The following is a 21,145-nucleotide window of genomic DNA, read 5'->3' on the forward strand; positions in this document are numbered from 1 at the left end:
GACAAGGTCAGCTTTCAGAGAGGTTAGACAGGTCTATTTTCCTGTCAGACAGCATGGACTGTGTAGGTATCCTTTCTGATGGGGTATTAACAACCAAATACCTTTCTAAGGTTTGTAGCCTTCAGTACATGATCAAAATATCTACTCCCTCTACTGCTGGGAAGCACTTTGTGCAATTTCTGCATTGTCTTCCCCTCAGAGAGAGTTTTGGCATTTGGGGATAGAAGACAATGAGAATGTGCAATATTCTTGGCAAATACCCCATTTGCATAGCAAAGAGTGGAACGGGAACAGTGTACCATATGCTAGAGGACAAAAGTGCATTAGAAATTATAACTTTTTCTATTAATAAAAATAGGAACCCAGGAAATAAACTTGCTGCTTAGGAAAATACTGCATTCAACACTGTAGGATCTCTGGCTTCTGCAATATCTAAGCAAGGGGATTTTACTGTAATAACTGCATAAGCATTCTGAAAATAAGTATTCTTTGGTGTGATCTGCAATTAGCATTCAAAAATTCCAAGTTCCAATGCTGGAAAGACTTCTGTGCATAGGGGAAAGAAAAATCACAACTGAAAGATACCACCTAATGAGTAGTGATATACTGGAAATACAGGATATACTGCATATTCACAACAAACTATTTATTTCATTTATTTTTTTAAATAACTACATGGCAAAAACTTCTGGGTTTTCAGTAGCTGTTTTTAGCATCTCCTTTTGACTGTCTTCCATGTTCAGTCTCTCACCTGCCAGTGACATTTTAATAATCCCATGGCTCTATTTTCAGTATTTTTTTTAATAAGCATGTGTTTAATGGGGAATTGAGCGCAATTAATCCAGCTGTGATAATTGGTTGGCACCGAGTGCACCGTGGCTAACCTGCACCTGGTTATGTTTGCTTGTAGAGGACATATTCCCTTGCAAATCCTGTGGCATTTGGTATCGAAGTGAGAGGAACCTGCAGGCCCATCTCATGTATTACTGCAGTGGGAGGCAAAGAGAGGGGCCCCAGCTGTCAGAGGAGAATGAAGATAGCACTCAGCATATATCCAGTATCTGCCCCTTTCCACAGTGTACCAAAAGTTTTTCTAATGCAAGAGCTCTGGAGATGCACCTAAATTCCCACAGTGGTAAGTACTATGTGTTTTCCTGTGTCGTCTGTTGGAATTATTCACTGCAGACACTCAGTGGACCAGTGTCTCTACAAATATATTCAAATATTAGGTGTGGATACTACCAATGTATTAACAGTTTCAGACCTCTTCTCTACACCAAGCACCTCTCCCAGGTGTCGTTTTCTTTATCTGCTAATCCTTGTTCGAATGCTCTCTCTTAATGTGTACATATAGGCGGCATTTCCTGACTGGTGAGGGCGTGCTCAGGAATCAGACACAGTAACACCACTGCTGCCTGGTGTCTGAAAGATTCAGTTACCTCAGAATTCCATCCATCAAACACAGGTCTGCCAGACTACAATCTCTACCAACCCTGTTTCAATGCTCAGTAGAGAGGTACACACCACCAGAGAGCAAGTCCTTCTGAAATAAGATACTGAGGTCCTAGAGTAAGCTTCTTAGGCAGGAAGCTTTACAAACCAGGGTCCACCTCACACTAGATCAGGCTGGTCAGTTCACGTGGCCAAAGCATGGTATATGTGTATGGGTATGTAGACAGATCAAATACCTGTTCCAGTTATGATCCCTGCCAATATTTTTTCAGTTTTCATTGTCCAACAGGTTATCAAAATCTGTGTTGCTACAGTAGAGAAATTTGATTTCACCTCTTTTCAATGTATTTTCAGTTTCAAAACACTGTGGAACAGTGTTTTTTATGTCAGTAGTGATTGTAAGATGGCCATAAATGGCTCTAGATAGGAAAAACTGCAGTGATTTAATGGAGAAAAGGTATTGTATTACAGCAGTAGTTGCCTACAGCCTTTATATGTGGAAAATAAAATACCAATGAAGCCCTGTATTACTTCTCCTCCTCCCTTCACAATGAGCTCAACTCATCAGGCCTTTCCAATGAGGATAGATCTGTATCCTGTACCCATACTGCTGCCAACTCATGCAGGCCAAGAGCTAAGCATCAGTCATGCTCAAAATGCTAGTTCTGCTCTGTGGCTTTCAGGCACTCAGAGTTTGAGGGATGTACCTCAAGCCACATCATAACCTTGAGCCTCTTGACATTGATGGGCTCTCTGTGCATTCACAATTTCCAGTGATTGTGTAAGGGTAACATTGTGTCTCCTTTAGTTAAAAATGTAATTTCTGAGACCTTTGCATTTAAATTAAGTCCAGTCTATTTTTATCCATTCCCTTGTTCTTTCTTTCCCTTCATCTCTGCTGAATGCTTGCAGATACTGAGGCTCTCCAAAGCAGAGCAGAAGTCTAGGAATATCCTGTAACTGTTTGAGGAGAGAAATTCTGAAGCGATTTGAGTATTTTCAGGGTGACTAATACCATCCTCTCAGAAGAAAATCAGTTGTTCTCACTGTATTTGTACCTCTGTGCAACTGATTTGCCGGTGTACTTCACAAAGGGGGGAATGGTCACTCTTGTATTTTATTTGTCTTTTCTATAGGAGTGAAAATGGAGGAATTTCTGCCACCAGGTGCTAGTCTGAAATGCACAGTTTGTACTTACACTGCAGACTCGGTGATTAACTTTCATCAGCACCTGTTCTCCCATCTTACTCAAGCTGCCTTTAGATGCAATCACTGCCATTTTGGCTTCCAAACTCAGAGGGAGCTACTGCAGCACCAAGAGTTACATGTCTCCGGCAACAAAATTCAGAGAGAAAGTGACATTGAACAGTCTCCAAGTGGAAATGAAGAAGGTTTACAGCCGGCAACAGACCTGTTGAGCAGAAATGATGTTCCCCAGAGCCAAAAGACCATGCAGACTAAAGATGCAAGTTCTGATACAGAGCTTGATAAATGTGAAAAAAAGGCTCCACTTTTCCTTCCAAACCAGAGGCCAGAAACCCAACCTGCAACAAATAAGCAGAGCTTTTCATACACTAAAATAAAATCTGAACCATCCAGTCCAAGACTTGCTTCATCACCAGTTCAGCCTAACATTGGTCCTTCTTTCCCAATGGGACCTTTTCTTTCCCAGTTTGCTTTTCCCCAGGACATCACTGTGGTTCCTCAGGCATCAGAGATACTAGCCAAAATGTCCGAACTGGTCCATCGAAGACTGAGGCATGGAAGCAGCAATTATCCTCCTGTAATTTACAGTCCTCTGATGCCCAAAGGGGCTACGTGTTTTGAGTGTAACATAACATTCAATAATTTGGACAACTACTTGGTACACAAAAAGCATTACTGCAGCAGCCGATGGCAGCAGATGACAAAGTCTCCAGATTTCTCCAGCGTTCCAGAAAAAATGCCGGAAGCTGTAAGTCCCAGTAACGGTCAGAGCTCCATCAGCATCTTGAACGCAGCTCCTCACGCATCAGAGCCAGAGAACCAGCTTCTGCAGACATCTTGCATAAACTCTTCCAACGTTTTAGATTTGATGGGGCCAAACAATAAAGGTCACGAGAAAGACTTCACAGCCCAGTCTAAGAAGCTGCCGGCGGCAAGCAATGGTGATGAGAAGATAAACGGAAAACCTGATGTGAAGAGCCCCGGTGCATCTTTAGTAGAAGGGGAGAGCGACCCCAACAAGACCACATGTGAAGCTTGTAACATTACCTTCAGCAGACACGAGACGTACATGGTGCACAAGCAGTACTACTGCGCCACACGCCACGATCCCCCGCTGAAGAGGTCCGCCTCCAACAAAGTGCCTGCCATGCAGAGAACCATGCGGACCCGCAAGCGGAGGAAGATGTATGAGATGTGCCTACCGGAACAAGAGCAAAGGCCACCCCTGGTTCAGCAGAGGTTTCTAGAAGTGGCTAATCTGGGCAATCCTTGTACATCTACTCAAGAGTCGGCAGAAGGCCTTGGGGAATGTTACCACCCACGATGTGACATCTTCCCAGGCATAGTCTCGAAGCACCTAGAGACATCACTGTCTATTAACAAATGTGTTCCACTTTCCAAATGTGACACTCCCCACTCCGCCGTCTCTTGTCTGGAGATGGATGTGCCAATAGATCTCAGTAAAAAATGCTTACCCCCATCAGAGAGGACATCTGCTTCTCCCAAAAGGCTGCTCGACTACCACGAGTGCACGGTATGCAAGATAAGTTTCAACAAGGTAGAGAACTACCTGGCTCACAAGCAGAATTTTTGCCCTGTCACTGCCCATCAGCGTAACGAGCTGGGACAACTGGACAGTAAGGTGTTTCAAACCCCAGAGAGTGAGCGGAACAGCCCAGACGTGAGCTACGAGAGAAGCATCATCAAATGTGAGAAAAATGGAAACTCCAAACAGTCCTCTCCCAACGGAAACTTATTTTCCACACACTTAGCAACACTTCAAGGACTGAAAGTCTTCAGTGAAGCGGCCCAGCTGATTGCTACAAAAGAAGAAAACAAACATTTGTTTCTTCCACAATGCCTTTACCCTGGAGCAATAAAGAAAGCTAAAGGAGCAGATCAGCTTTCTCCATATTATGGAATTAAGCCAAGTGATTACATTTCTGGGTCTCTTGTCGTTCACAATACTGATTTAGATCAAAGCACAAACACGGAAAGTGAATCCCCTAAGGGCCCGGTGCCCGCGAACGGGTGTACTGGGCAGAAGAAAGAGTCTCTTCCGCTCTTGCCCAAAAACCGAGGCATGGTAATAGTTAATGGGGGACTAAAACAGGAGGAAAGACCTGCGACAAACCCACAGCAAGAGAACATTTCCCAGAACCCTCCGCATGAAGATGGGCACAAGTCTCCCTCTTGGATCTCTGAGAACCCCTTAGCTGCAAATGAAAACGTGTCTCCAGCAATCCCTACAGCAGAGGAACAGTTGTCTAGTATAGCTAAAGGCGTGAATGGTTCTAGCCAGGCCCCAACCAGTGGGAAGTATTGCCGCCTGTGTGACATCCAGTTCAACAACCTTTCAAACTTTATAACCCACAAGAAGTTTTATTGCTCGTCACATGCAGCAGAACATGTCAAATGAAACGATGGGTCGCCCTAGGTACCTGTGTTTAGCATATTGTTCCAGACAGTCTAAAGCAAGCTGTTTGAATTACATCTGGACAATCAGGAGATTTCACTGCGCTGAGCTGAAGACTTAAAGGTGTAATTTCATTACAGTCCATTAGTAAAGTGTATTATTGGTGCCATTTTCAACAACAACAAAAAAACCCCCACAAAAACAAAAGCAAACAAAAAAAACCCAATTAATTTATTTTACCAGCAGTATTCATAGCTGTAGTTATGTTATTTTTTATTTAAAAACTTTATATTAAAGTCATTTGTAATGTTATTGTATAGTTATTGTGTAGCACATATGGTTTGCACTGTATAGTAGATTTTAAAGAGAATAGTGGCAAACAATACAGAAAAGCATTTTAGAACTAGCTTCAAAAGCACTTGTGTATCCTGATTATTATTTTTTTTCCCCTTATATGCTGTTGCAGATACATGTGTATGCTAAAATATAACTTGCAAAGAAGTTTCAACTATGCTGTAAAGTTCGCCTTAAAACTTCAATTTTTTGGAATAATTGGGCTCAGTTTGCAGTTTATATTTTAGCAGATACAAGTCCCTTAGTCATTAGGCTTTGCATTTGTATGTAGCAGTATGTTTCTGTCTCCTTTCTTAACCTGAAACGTACGTTAACTGAAGATGGCAATTTTTTCTTGTATAGTACTTGTATTTTCTTTCGCTGATGCATCTCTGTCTCAATTTTTAAACCTTTGCTGTTAAATGCAATACTTTATAAAGAATGAACAAAATTACTGGAAGCAGTATTGTAAAGTAAATGACGTCATATCAATCAGTTTTATCTTTTGAAAGGCACAGTCTGAAACAAAACCCTAAACTCAATGCTGCAATTATGAATCTAATTCATATATAAGAGATATTTAAATATAAGAGTAGCAATACTGCAACTGGTGATCACAAAGATAATGTTCTACTTCTGATAGAAATAATTTCTCAACAAATGTTGTTACTATGCATGTATATGGATGGAATAAAATTCCAGATAATTGGAAATGTGTGGCAGTTATTTCTTTGAATTCCTTTTTGTTTTGTTTTTAAAGGAAGTTTTAGAGCTCACAATCTGTAAAGAAGCTCTTAGGAACACATTCACATTGCCCTCTCTTTAATGGAAGCAAAGTGTTCAAAGAGAAAAAGGAGGATGCACAAAGGATGCCTCCACTTCGAGGGAGCCCTTGCTGATAGGTCACTGGTACATTTAAGTCTGAGGCAACCTGGTGAACTAAAACTTAAAACGTGAAGGTCTGAAACCAGGAAGGCTGTTCTCTTTGTTGCAGCTGAGGAAGGCACACATCCCTGACAGTCCCTCCATATGGCAAAAGTGGGACAGTGGCAAAGTGGCACAGTGACAAAGTGGCACAGTCTGCTTCATTGCTTACGTGCTCAGCGCTCTTACATGAAACACAGGAGCATTCATTGAACCAGAGCAGCTCCAATCAGATCTCTGTTTAAGTTGAATATGTTGTTTACAGGAATAAACTACTTAAACCTGCTCTCTGCCTAAGTGATTATTTGTATTCTCTTCAGACTATAAGGTAATAGGAGAACACGTAAACTGCCTGCAGGTAAAAACTTCTTTTGACTGTAGACTCTTCCCTAGGTCTGCTTTTAGGCTTCTGTGTTTTTTTTTTAATTATTTATCAAATCACCTATACAAAGAGAGTCCATCCTTAGTGGGCTTTTGGCACCTGGAACCCAGCAGGAAGCAGAGAACCTCGGTTAAACAATTTGGATCTGCTAATCCCTGTCAGCAGGAGTCGGTGAATAAATCTTTAGGGCTATCAAGTGGAGATGAACAGCTCAACAAAAGGCATTGAAATATTTCCTGGTTTTATGAGACAAAAAAATAAAATTGCTCTGCATGAAGCTTTAATATTTAAAAGAGCCAATTGATTTCACATGTCCCGATTGCTTGGTGGAGTTTGTGTTCAACTTTTTGGCTTTTTGAAGAAGATTTCCTTATTTACAAAACAACCCATCCACAGGCAGTGCTCAGAACTCATTTATTTGTCTCTAAGACTTTGAAATGCTGTTGTGACTCCCACTGATATCACAATTTTCACACACCTGTCGTGGTCTTTTGCGTCTCCATCTGAATTTTTTTACAGGATGGTGATTTTTTTCACTGTAACCATAAACCATGTGGACATGGCTAATGCAGGCAGTAAAAGGTTTTGCTACAAGCTGATGTCTGTCTTGAATTAATTGTAGTGACATTGTTCTGATGACATTTTGTCATTGCTACAAATGATCATAAAACTACATCATCAATGGTTGCTGTGGATTTGCACTGCTAACTTTCCCAGTCTCATTTCTAGCAGATAACTATTGACATTGTCCACAGGAAGGCAGTACTCACATTCCAAACACATTCTGAGGCATATAAGGTGATTGCTCCCTTGTACAATAAATGCTGCACCACTGAGAAATGAAGAAGGAAAAAAACAACCAACCAGACAAAAAAACCACAACCTGGTGTAGACATTTTAAGATTGAAATCAAAAGCCAGAATCACCATCAAGGTGAGGTGGAGGTGGGCTGATTCAGTTCCCTGTACATAAATGGCAAACTAGAATCCATTCTAAAAAGATGGAGCTGAGGAGGAGCTCTGAACAGCCAGGAAACTTGGCTTTTAAAACATTCTGTGGTGAGCACAATGGGTGAGAGGGATAGTCTCACTGAGGAGCAAAGAAGGGCAAAGGGAATCAGCCTGTTGTTGTCAGTATGGGTACACTGATGGCTGCACCAGACAGCAGTTACATGGCATCAATAGTACAAAACCACTGCACATTGCAGGCCTGTGGAGGGAGGCTAAAATACTGAAGAGACAAAACCCTTAGAAGACCATTCCCAAATGCTGAGTATTACCAGTACTAAGCTTCTGGGTCCCACTGGTCTCCTTTTCCCCAAGGCTGACAATGAGGAAGAGAACCACAAATCTTCCCACCTTCCAGGTCACCTTCATGGCCCAGGCACTGTGCTGCCAGGAACTGTTGGGGTGGACGCCACACAGAACAAGTGTGTGACGCCAGTTAGGGACATGCCAGATACCCAAACTTCAGCTGTGTTAGTCTGAGGACATCCCTGGTCCATCTGAAGTCTTCAAACATAAGTCACTGACCGTGCTTTGAATCCAGATGCCTTTGAGACCCCTTAGAGCCACAGCAAAATGAACTGAAATTATGCTGGTGGAACTTGTGTACAGGGTGAAACAGAGCACAGGGCACTCACAGAATTAAAGCTTCTTCGTGATGTGGAGGCACAAGATGAATGACTGGAGGTGTGAGACGAGCTTGTGTACTGGGAGTAACAAGAAACCATAATTCTGACAGTTTCAACTTCTAAATACATGACTTTTTCTTGCTCTATACACAGGCACACACATATGGCAGGTGTAAAACACAGAGAGGGGAGCATGTCCAAAAGAGGGGAAGAACCTCAACTGGATTAAGAAGTTAGCTCAAGCATCTGAATGAGGTGATTAGACAAATTCTTTGTAGCAGAAGTAATCACTAGACCCTTTAATCCTCTGTGCGTAGGTGACTGACACCTTTGGATGCATGGAGGGTGATGGTACCTTCAGTCACTCCTCAATTTAGATGCACTTCTGCACAATTCCTCTCTCCCCTTTCTGCTCTCAGTTGCATTACACAGGTCCCAGGACAAAGCTATTTGTTCCTACCTTCCAGCTCCACTGTCCATGAAGTCTTTTTTTTTTTCCACCTGCCAGTCTAGCTGTTGTCTTGTTTTGGTTTCTGCTGTGGTTTGGGTTTTTTTATTAATAATTGTTTAACCCATCTTGAGTCAAGGTGCCTGATTCATGGTGGAGGCAGGTGAAAGGAGGCACTTCACCTGGTGTATTGCTCTCCACCAGCAAGGTGGTGAGAGGCAGCTGCTGCCAGCTCAGCTGTGAGGCAGTACATGAGAAACCCATGGATGCATCAGTCGTACAGCATTCACACAACTCCTTTATGCACCTCAGTCTGGCAGAAACCTTTCACAGCACAATTAATAATGAAATCAATAGCTCACTTAGCACTCATTCTTGTCTGCAGGTGCATATAGCTATGAACAACAGATGGTCCTTTCAAACTTTTGGATAAGGTGCTGAATAAGAAATGCCACATGTGTGATGAACAGAATTAACAAAGGAGGCAACACCTTTAGAAGTAGCTTGCATCTGAGCTTTCCTAGTTCTAAGGTATTCTTAGTGAAGCTGTGAAGCCAGGTTCGTGTGCTGGTTATATGTAAATGTCATCACTTTTCAGGACCACCAGCATTGCTGCTGTTTTGAAATCCCATCTGTCATCCAAATAGCTGTCTGCTCAATTTTTACATTCACTAATAATGTCCTTGCTTTAAGAAGAGAAACTCTGTATGCCAGAAATTCTATCCTGTGGTTGTGACCAGCTGATCCAGAGCAGACTGTAGAAACCACAGTCCTCAATGCACATGGTGCCAAAAGCAGCCCTGCACTGCTTTTGGCAGTGTTTGGTCCTGTTTGAAGCATGAGCCTCAAGGGTGGTGAGTGAAGAAACTGAAACGTGAAATGGTAATTTGGCTCCAAGTTTATGTAGTCCTCAAATGGTGTCCCTGCATGGCTGGTTTGTCCAGGCACTTGGGAGGATTCACCTTCAATTAATTTGCTTTCCTTTTTCTGAGGAAGCCTCGTTAAACCTTTTGCAATTTGAATCCTAGAGGGATATGGGGAAAATACCAGTGGGCTGCTCATGTTGGCATTTGGCTTGAGGGAGAACAGACTGCCACTTTGATGGTTTGACATTTTTGATCTCATGCTAATTCTGATGAAACTACCCCCAAGAGGTACATTTATGGAATCTAATAAAAGACCTGTAGGTTCAAAGACTGATCAAGGAAGAAAATTGTTTTAGAGGGAAGACATCTCAGCCTGTGATTGAAGTTTCTATATCAGAGTAAGTATGCAAAGGGGAGGGAACATGTTGGTTTACTGCTACAAGTTTTCAAAGCAGAATAGAAAAGGGACCCCCTCAAATGGGATCTTTCAACAAGAGCAAGTAAGAAAATAACATTTTTTAAATCTATTTAGATGGATTTAAACTCTTTTCTAGACCAAAGGAAGGAAATTCTGCAGATGTAATTTGGGGAAAATTAACCTAAAACTCCTTCCCCTCCCAATCCCTTGAAACCACAACTCCCACCAGGCAGTGTATGCAGCAGGAGCAAGGCACAGGGTGCTGGGATGCAGCCACATGTGCTGAGGGTTACCCTGCATACACTTGCCACATCTCCTTTCCTGCAACCTTAATCTGGCAGGTCTCTCATCACTCAGCTAGGTGAATAAGGTCTCCCACAGTGCCAAGGACCTGGCTGGGCTTGGGCAGCTGCTCTGGTAGCTGTTTATTGACACTCTCAGCTGAAAGCAGAAACAGGATTGTTTCCCATTGGAGTAGCACTGGGTAGGAGAGGCACAAGCTTCCCAAATACATCCATGAGGATATGAACATCTATTGCTGGCCAGCTGATGCTGCACAGCTTACTCCCTCAAGCTAACTTGCTCATTTGCTTTATAAGAAACACAAGACTGATTTTCAAGGATTAAGCATCTAAAAGGCAAAAGAGCTACCTACTGAGAGATGAAAAAGTAAAAACAATATTTATGGGTTTAGGAGGTTTTCAAAACAGTAGAATTTTTGCTTGTTGCTTTTCAAGTCATATCTTAAATATTTAGAAATCTACCAGTGTGTGATTTCTCATATGCACAGTTTGGTTCTTGGTGCTTGGATCTTGTTGGAAGAGAAGGGATGCCTACAAGGGAAGAAGCATAGCTTAGCACAAGAACTACTAAGGGGAAATGGAGAAACTAATGTCTTATCCTGTCTCCTGACTTCCTCTTTCAGATCTCTGCCCCTTGTCCTGGACATCTGTCCATACTCTAGAAGGTAACAGACTATGCATTCTACCACCACTGCAGACATGGAGGTACACTCCTCCTAAAAAAAGAGTTACATCTATCAGTTGATCCTCATCTCCTCCAGTTAAGCCACATCTTGCATCCCTCCTCTCTCAGTGCCAGGCACCATCCCCAGAGTAACCAGGGCCTCAGACAGGTGTCTGCTTTTGCTTAGTAATATTTCTTCATGGGAAAACTCCGTGAACCAAAGAGTTGGCCATGCCCTTTGAATGACACTATTGATACTTTTAACACTCACTGTTTATATACCAACCTGGTGTTCATCCATGAGGAGGAGGCTGGATTCATTGGGCTTCTCAGCCACTGAGGTCTAAGCCAGCTCATGTGGCCATCAGGACTACAACCTCTGCAAGGGTAACCAGAGAGAGAAAGTCATTGGACCACAAAGATAAAAAGGGGCAAGAGGGACTTGAAGGGTTATAACATACAGGAAGGGGACATGGGGATCCTGTCCTCATTGTCTGACATTCAGACAATTTTGCATTCAGCAGACTTTGGGGAAATGTTGATGTATCTGCAGCTGAGGCTGATAGTGTTAGGAAAATTGCAGTATGCTTTTGTAAATTTTCAGAACTCCCTTTCCTTCTATAAGAAATGTCTTTTCTTGGCAGGCAATTTTTACAGTAGGGAAAAAAGAAGTTGGCAATGTTTACTGGAGTTTTTGCTAGGTTTACACGCTTTAGTATCACTGAAATCTGTCACATCACTAAAATACATTCAAAGCTTTCATCTAATTTGTGGAACTAAATGTTCTAATTATGCAAAAGATGTTGACATGTTTTCACTTACTTGAACTTTACACTTTTTGACAGCCACTTTACAGAATAAATTGTCTCTGCTCTGAAGGAACCCCCCCCCACCAATACCATTCTGTGAGCCTTTTTTCCTCTCACATCATAGTTTGTGTCTGTAATTCCTGCTTTGATACTGCCACTCACAACACAAAACAGTAATAATATAAAGTATTCAGATTGCAGATACCCATTGGACCTCACTGATAGGAAACTGCTCTGGATGCTTTCCAACCACATACTGTGGCTAGGTGCTAGTATTGGGTTTTGCATTTGCTCTAAGATTACAAGAAACACAATTAATACAAATAACCAGCAAGGTTAAAGTAGGATCCATTCTTAGGTGATAAAAATGCCTTTTTCCTTTCCCAGGCAAGGTATTTCAACTCTTTCTTATCATCAGATAAGGTTAAAAAGCAAAAAAAAAAAAAACAAAAACAAACAAACAAACAAACAAAAAACAAACAAAAAAACCAACAACCCAAAACAAATACCATTGTACGACTTTGTACAGAGATATTTATGAACTCTTACTTTGGGCTGTGGAAGGTCCTGTTGTGGATGTATCACTGGTGTGGAGAAATATACTGCAAGCACCTCCTCCTGATGTTTAGAACCAGCAGTGAGAGATATGATACAGGCTCAGATAAAAATAAGTTATTTGTTTAATTACAGTAAACGCTTTGATGCAAATACATTGTAGCCTTCTGAGAACATGAATTACCCTGCTGTCTACAGTTCTCTCAGAAATGGAGATGAGGTAAAGTTAGTACTCTGCTGAGTACCAAAACCTCTTCTCCCTGCAGGATTACTCACTGCTGCTAACAAATCACCCATAAAAATGCAGGTCAGGCATTTGGAACCTACCTCTAATGCTAACCAAACTCCCATTTGAATGAATTATGGAATCGCTCACTCCAGTTGCAGTGCCTACAGGTAGATAAAAGAGAATATGTCTCTGTGACCTTTGCACAGGTTCTGCTGCATTTATATACTGTACAAACAGCTGCTTTTGAAAGTGATGCCACTGGCTGTAGAGTAGGAGCCGCTCTCTCTCCTCAGAATTATAGAGGTAGAGCCATGTTGCAGCAAAGGCTGTGGCAGAGTAGCTGAGGCTGGGAGTCACTCAGCCCAGCCTCACCCCTCTCAAGAAGAGTCAGCTGTGGGCTCAGGGCTGTGTCCAGTCCAGCCTTCAATGTCCTCGGGGACAGAGAATCCACAACCTCTCTGGGCGACTTGTGGTTGTTCCTCCCCAGGGGTAGGACTTCAACTGCACCACATGGAAAGGCAAATTACTTACAGAATTACTGCCATTACTACTCCCTTAGGAGCCACATCATTCTCTGGATCCTTCCTTCTCTTAGATGGTGAACCTCTCATCCAGACAACAGTCCATGAGGATGACTTTGTTGAGCTGCGTGTGAGACGAGCATGACCAACACTCTACGGGGGGATCTCTGAGCAGCCTGATCTAGTTGAAGATGTCCCTGCTTACTGCACAGGGGGTTGGCCTGGATGACCTTCAGAGGTCCCTTCCAATCTATACCATTCCATGATTCTATAAGATTTTTTTTTTCGCTAGGGTGTTGCCAGTGGAGGTGCAAGGTTAGCCACAGCAAGGGCACAGTGTGTGGGGCTTGACACTAGCACTGACATACATGACAGCATTTTTCATGGTGCATCTTAAAAATTCACTGTTTGGGAGGCATTGTACATCCACAGAATCTTACCTGAGTGTCTGCTCAGCCTTGTTTCCCCACATGTCCTCTCCAGCTAAGGGACTCTCAGATAAGCAGAGAGCAGACCTGGAAAAGTGACAACTTCCATCACTGCATCAACACAGTCTGTGACTCCAGCAGCTCAGATCCTCCTCACACCATGTAGGATGTTCCTTCTCATGTGTTATCTGATGGTAACTGCTGATTCAGCTTCAGAGCTACAGTAAAGGCTTCCTCAAGTTTCAAGACCTTCCCAGTCTGCAAGGTACACAAGCCGGGTTTTATAAGTCTGTAAATATGCCCCTCTCAGTAAAAAATGTGCTCTAGGAAAGTATGGAGATGCTTTCTAGTTTAACAGGTTGGTGAAATTGCCTATACAACTTTCCTCAGCTGCTGCTCTCTGTCTGAAAGCACTGCTGGACACACTCCTTTGAGTGCTATCTTAAGTATTCTTGTAACCTTTTCTCAGAAGCATCAGTGATGCTTCTTATTTTGGGAACATGAGAGGTGACGCTTATCCTGCCCTCTGTTTAGAAGGCCTAAGAAGTAATGCACAAAATTTCTAGGTGATGTCCCTGTAAATTATGGAAACTCATAAGAAAAAATGGTCCCTTTCTGCACTACTCTGAGGCATAACAAAGGTATCCAGTGACTCATTCAGCAGCTCCTCACAAAAGCAGTTTGTTCAAGAGATTTAAGTTCAGATTCAGTAGGGCTCTATAACTGCATGATGTGCTGTGCAGATGTAGATATGGGACACGGAAAATAGAGAAGTTTGGCTCTAAGGGATATAATCACTGACAAACTGATGAGATCTCACTGGTTTAGCCATGAGCAGTTCAGATCCTGAGCAGTGGACATGTTTAAAAAAAAATAAAAATTGTTCCTCAGGCATAAAGTATTCTGGGAACGCAGAGTAATGCTGGGTTCCAAATTCAGTGGTCACAAACATTTTCTTCCTAAGCAAATAATCTAGCTTGGTCATGAAGCATAAAAGTTATTTATCTTAGAGGAATGGTATTTGGGGTTTATTCCAGTGCAAAGAACTTAATCACTAAAATACCCAACAGACCAAAATGTATAGATGAGAGTTCTAGGTAGCAGTGTTCAGAAATCTGAACTCTGTTCAGTATAAAAAGCAGACGTGTGCCATACTTCCATGCTGTTGCAGCTGTCTGTTCAGCCTCTTGACTAGCAGTAGGTCAATTTGATCAAGCATGGTGGGGGACAAATGCAATGATATACCTGCACTGCAAGTGTTTGTTCTGTTTGGCAGGGGCCTATGTAGTGGTCAGGCGGCGTGCAGCTCTGCCTGGAGCAGGATGTGTACTTCATCCCTGGGGTTCAGGAGAAGGATTACATTTGAATTACTTGCATGAGATTGCTTAAGAAAAAGCAGTATGTTCTTGTAGAGGTGAAATGAAAGGCCTTACTTTTCAAGATTGACTGACTCAATAGCTCATCCCTTAAACTTTTCCTAATGATTGTCTGAATGCCAGCTGGAATCTTGAGCAGGAGTATAAATGAGCTGTAAAGAAAGCAGCGAGGACTGTCTTGAATTTGAAAGTGAATTTCAGCTTAGCAGTGCTCCAGATTTTTTTTGTTGCCACGCTTCTGAATGTTTCACAGTGCAACATGCTTCCCCCCCTCCCCCCAACAATGATGTTCAATTTGAACATTTCTAGACCTGAACTTCGCACTCCATTCTCTAACTTCCCTCTGAAGAAACAAAGCTAGTCCTGCACTAGTGAGCTCAGAAGATACTTTGCTGATGAATACCAAGCAGCCTGTGATTGACTTAATATAAAATAGATTTCTGGGTTTGGATGGTATTTATTTCCCTAATCAGTTATTTATAAAACGAAGAGCAGAAAGTGTTCTTAAAAGAAATTTGATTAAGAAGGTGATTCAAGAATGTTGAGAAATGAAGGCAAAATTAATTGAATAAATCATTCAAAGAATACCCAAAGTTCTGCTCTCAGCTTTCCTTGACTATAGCTATCTTAGAGGTCATCTGTGTGTGCTTGAAATATGGTTTAATAAATGAGGAAATATGACTATAATGTCCAAGTAATTGTGTGCTGCCGTTCTTTATTCGTAAGTGAAATACAGAGCATAAGAATTGTTGAAGTCAAATCCTTCTCACCATGTATTTTAGCTCTGTAGGTCTCATTCATTAGCTAATGGGTATAAAAGGTATGAAATACTGTAATTGGCATTGGGGAAACCTCATAAACCTCTGCAAAACAATTGAGATCTTAGCTTGGATGTGGCTAAGAGTGACATGTAGGCAATCTCCCCAGGAAGATCTATGCTGAGGCAAGTGCATTGATGTGCATTGTATTTGCATGTCCACAAATCATCCCAGGATTTTGGCCTTGTATTTCATGAAGCCAGCTTTACTTCGTGTTTGGAAGAGTTGCTGTTTTTCTCCATTTCCATTACCGGAGAAAGCTCTTTACACTGCTTGAGCAATGTCAGAGTATGATGAGGAAGGTTGTTGTACCCTCTGCAGTTGTTTCTGCTGTGGTGCATGTGGTATGCTCATCCAGACTCTCTGCCTACACTGAATTTCATTAAACATCCATAAATGAGTTTTACTTTCCACTCTCCCTTTCTCATCTGGAGGCAGCCCCCATCAGCCATTAAAAACTACCACTGAAATTTGTGGTCTTCTCAGAGTAGTGTTTAGACCTTTCCTTGGAAATAAATAAGGAAGCCATGACTATTTCTTATCTCTGGTAATATCAGGAACGTTTTGAATCAAAATAAGCAGGTAAATTATTCCCATGATGAGTCCTAGCTCAGCCCATACTGATGGGTGGCTGCAAGAGTGGTTCAGTTACAGGCAAAGGCTTCTAATCAGCATGGGTCCTGTGGAAAGGGAGGGGTTAATCTTTATGCTTTACAAATCACCATGTAGAGATTTTGTTTTCAAAGTAAATGAAAAAAAAATCCCAACCATTGTATATTGTGAGTTTGATCAGGAGGCCTAGCAATCAGGTAATTCAGTTTCTTAGTTAAAAGATAAACTAATACTGATAAATTTGCATTTTTTCCTCCTCATTCTTTAATCTGACTTTTATCTTCTGTGGATGACATTGGCCACACAGAGTTATCCAAAATGAATATTTTGTTTACTTCTATGGATTCTTCAGATTGCCCACATTAACAACTCTTAACCTTTAAACTGATTTATAAACATGTAAGAATAAAATGTCAGCATTCATTTGTCATCTCCCAGTAAACTGTCAGCATTCGTTTCTCAGCTCAAATAGAATATCAGTGCAAGAATTTACATTAGGCTTTGGAATCAAACTAGATTAACACCAATGCAGCTCAGCAGGAAAACTTGATCTCAAGCATACACACTCCGTTAATACCTTCATGTCCATTCCAGGCTGCATCTTGCCACAATCTAGTGAATTCAGTAGGACTTCTGCTGAAAAATGTGACCAGCTGGTGCAGTCTCTGCTAACATGTCAGCATAACACTGTGCTTGGTCCATAAAAGGGAAGGGACAAAGTATTAAAGAACAAATTCAGGACATTGGCAAGCAATGGAGTGCATTCATGAGGAGTGAGAGAGAAAGCTGCAATGAATGGCTCTTGGCTTGGAAACTCATACTGTGCTTCTGCTGTCCAAAAGGGGAGCAATGGCACAGTTGCTTGCTGCTAGTTGGAAGGGAGCATTCCCCAAGGAGGTTTATGGTATCATCCATTCAACTGGATTGCAATCAGATTGCTGCCAGTGTTCTGGTAATCAATTAAGCTCAGTTACTGCTACTTTAGACCTGTGTTTTATTTCCTGGAACAGACCTTAAATGCCTATGGAAATGGTCGAAGGAGCACCTGACTAGATGCAAAGGAAAAGCAGCTCCACATAGACCCTACATGGAGTTACCATTCTGGCTGTACTGGATGCAAAGGAAGGATCAGAATCAGGGAGGAGGAGACATAGGTTTGGGGGTAAGGCCCTGTGTTTCTGTACAAAACATGGAGCAGAGGGAATCACGTGGAATGACCCAAGCATTAAACCACAATGGGCACCATACAGCTGCTAGTGGCTGTGCTGAACAGTCCTCAAAGTGCAGAGATGTGTTTGCTGGTGTCCTGTTTCCTCACAGTTCACTTCCCTTCATCCTCTCTTAGGAGAGGCCAGAGTACAATGCAGAGGAGGTACACATGGAGGTGTTAAGAGGGCTGTGCACTCCCTGTCTGAGAGTGAGAGAGGAAAGCATCACAGCCAGTACCTTTCCCAGCCTTCCTGCATCCTGCAACAGATGTACAGACATTTCTTGTTGATACTGGGAGGGGTCAGTGCTGGTATGGCAGTCCCAGGGGACTCACCAGCTATGTCTTATCTTTGCTCTGAAATGATGGAAGAATCATCTCTGAGCAGAGATGAGAGGGGAATGCCTTTCTACAAATGTCTTAAAGTAGAAGTGTAAACGTTATGCCAAAGCCCTGCACTTAAATTTGACTCTTCAAAGCTCCCAAAGGAAACCCTGGCTATTTAAAGTCTAACAGCATTTGTTTAAAGCTATTCAGAGTAATGTAATTACATTTCAGAATGTTTTGTATTGTTTACAATGTTTTCTGTGGGTATGTAGGGCTTGCTTACTCAGAAACTCTGTAGAGCTCTCTCTTTGAAGAGAATGGAGCATTGCTAACATTTATTTATCAATATCTTACATATCACCATTCCTAATTTTTAACTGTGTAATACTGCCTCAAAAGTCATTAAAAACAAAACAAAACAAACAAACAACAAAAAAAGAAGCTTGGCTTCTAATTGAATACAGAGTTAAGTTTGGTTGCAGGAAGGTTGGGTCTACAAAACAAAGTATGGCATTCCCTCCTACTGCGTAGCACAAACATTTCCAAGTATTTAGTCTCAAGTCAAAAGAAATACATATGAGGAATTTTAAATACTGGGTTGCAAATTAGTCAGAACTTCAGCCCTGTGGTGAGAGGCATGATTTTTGTCTTCAGTGCTTCCAGCCTAGATGCCACCAACCTTAAAATATCCATGGGTCTTTCCCAGAGCAGGATAGATAACTGGGTGTTAACAGTTGCCCAGGCCATGCACAACATTGCTGCCTATGGATCTGAACTCAGATAAAAGAAAGAACATGGTCTCCTGCACAGCCAGCACTGCTGCACATGGGGTTTGATCTGTCCTTCAGGCAAACCCAGGCCTGAGCAGAACTTCCTTAGTTACCTTGAAGAGAGAATCATTTTCCTTAGAGAATTCCCTAGCTCTCCTACTGGTTTGAAACCAGTGTGCACACTGCAGTTTGACTAAGCTGTCATCTCAGTAGGATCCAGCCACGTTACTTGTTCTGAATGCCAGCATGCTCCTGCTTCAGCAAACTCTGTTTTCAAAAAGGTATTCTGTTGTAGGGGGTTGATATTCCTGATGGCATGGCTCATGTCTGCTCTGAGAAACAAACTTCTGATCCTGGACTTCCCTCTTCTGGCAGTTCGGTATATTCTTCAGTCCTGATTTAAGTGACTCATGGCTTGGGCGGTCAGACATAACTAAGCAGTGTAACCTAAATGATGATTATTGAACACTCAGTATGAAAATATGATTAAAAACTACCCTACCTTGCTTCAAATTTCATGAGCAAAGTAAAATAATATTGAGAAACTTGATGCAGTCTTGCACTTAGATATTATTCATCATCTGTTATTGATTCAGTATTGATAAAGTGTATTGATAAGCTAGCTTCCCAAGATATATTTGCTATATTCACAGATCTTTGTAATAGAGCAAAACATTCTTTGAAATTAGCTGAATCCCCCTCACTCCTAATGTGGCGCTCCTGACCATGGGCAGATTAGTGTGAAATTTAATTTGTGTTAATCCGTCCAAGACCGAGGAAGCACAGGATATATTTTACGCAATGTTTACTCACTTTTTACCTTGTGTAGATAAATGGATGAGTGACAAATCATCCAGCTTCACCTTTACTGGGGTGAATATCTATAGTGCTATTAAGCCTGGGTTTCATCATTTCTTTATTTTTTTATGCCATGAAAAAAAAAAAAACAACCCTGGAGTGATGTTCTTAAAGAGAGGCATTTATGGCTATCGAGTTTTAAAATAGGCAACTTAGTAGCTGGAACTTTTTGACTACCTTCTTGTAGGTTATGTAGAAAAGATTCCTTTTCTTTATATTCAATTTATATGTTTGTATTAATGTATTTATACTATACGCCATTTCATACTATACTATATTTCATACTGTAAGTATACTGCCCCATAGTATTTTGGAAAACTGAGGTAAGGAGGTCTCTTTGGAGGAAAACTATGAAAAGCAACAGATTTTGTGGCTCAGACCAAGAGTGTGATTTGTTACATGAACATCTGCAAACAGCTGCTCCTCTGGTTTTGACTGCACTAGGAGTGCTGCTGGATTTGCAGGCTCTTGTTGCAGGGCTTGGTTCTGATTTGCTTTAGCAAATGCTAAAACCAGGTGTGCAGAGCTCCTGTAGCAACCCCTGCATCTCCAAAGATTGCTATGAAAACATCATTACTGATCAGACATTGCAAAGCTCTCTCAATAATTCTCACATAGCTTGAAAACATGCAATGTTCCTCTGGACAAGGGCTGCAAAGCAGCAGGGTGAATGCTTTGATAGTTGTTTGTAAGTGATACTTGGGAGCGTTTGCTGTACCAACAAGGGCCGTGCAGTAGCTTCCAAGAGTTGTTTGGCAGTTACTCTTTTTTGTTTGTTTAAAAATACATTATCCTTCTCCATAATTTATGTTTATGGCCAAATGGACTGGAGTGGGTTTGCATTAGGAGTCTGGCAGGCTTCAGCCTGTGTTTTGCTATTCATGGACAGCTCCGCCTCTAACTTTCTGATGCACTGCAGTGAAAGGAGGCAAGGGTTGTGAGCAGTGCCAGGGATGCTCAGGGTGGATCAACTGTTATGTCTGCAAATTTGGAGTTGTTTCTTTAGGGTTACACCCAAGCTGGACAGCCAGTACCTGGTGAGAATTTACCCACTGTGGGATAGCAATCTGCAGTGAACTTTGTTTGCAAAAGGTTGTGCTGTCTGCCCCATGTAGGCTGGACTTGGTGTGACTCAATTCAATCAATATGCACTTCCCAACAGAAACAAAATCTCTATTCTGTGCTAAAAGCAGAGGCAAAACACCTTCGTATTTGCAGGTACTTTCACTGCTGGCCTGTGAGAGGATATAGCAGTTTGCATTAATTCTTTTACAGAGGCAGATTTTGATGGAGGTTTATGCAGCAAATATTCTTTCCTGGAATGTGCTGCTCTCCGTTTATGACTCCCAGTGTCCACATTTGCCTGTTCATCACACAGCAAATATTCAGGTGGCAATGCCATGCTTTGGCAGACAGCAGCTCCAGATCCCATTTATTTTTTTTGTAGCCAAACATAAAAAAAAAAAAAAAAACAACAAACCAAACAACCAAACACAAACACCCCTTACCAGTTCACTCAAAAACCTTTGCTGCTGTGGTTCAGTAGCTGGACTACAAAGCTAAAGGGTTGGAGTGTTAATGTGTCACAAGG

At 41.8% G+C, this 21,145-nt stretch overlaps 1 protein-coding gene across 1 annotated transcript in view; it reads left to right on the plus strand.

Annotated features, from left to right (window-relative positions):
• ZFPM2 (zinc finger protein, FOG family member 2) overlaps positions 1 to 5,077 on the plus strand; it is a 248,397-nt gene extending 243,320 nt beyond the window's left edge. Inside the window, exons 8-9 of the mRNA XM_054385435.1 lie at positions 911 to 1,135; positions 2,589 to 5,077. Coding sequence (XP_054241410.1) covers positions 911 to 1,135; positions 2,589 to 5,077 — 2,714 coding nt within the window. The remainder of the gene's footprint in view (positions 1 to 910; positions 1,136 to 2,588) is intronic.
• Positions 5,078 to 21,145: the final 16,068 nt, after the last annotated feature.

Source organism: Indicator indicator, chromosome 12 (assembly GCF_027791375.1).
Source record: "Indicator indicator isolate 239-I01 chromosome 12, UM_Iind_1.1, whole genome shotgun sequence".
In the NCBI taxonomy this organism is placed as follows: Eukaryota; Metazoa; Chordata; class Aves; order Piciformes; family Indicatoridae; genus Indicator; species Indicator indicator.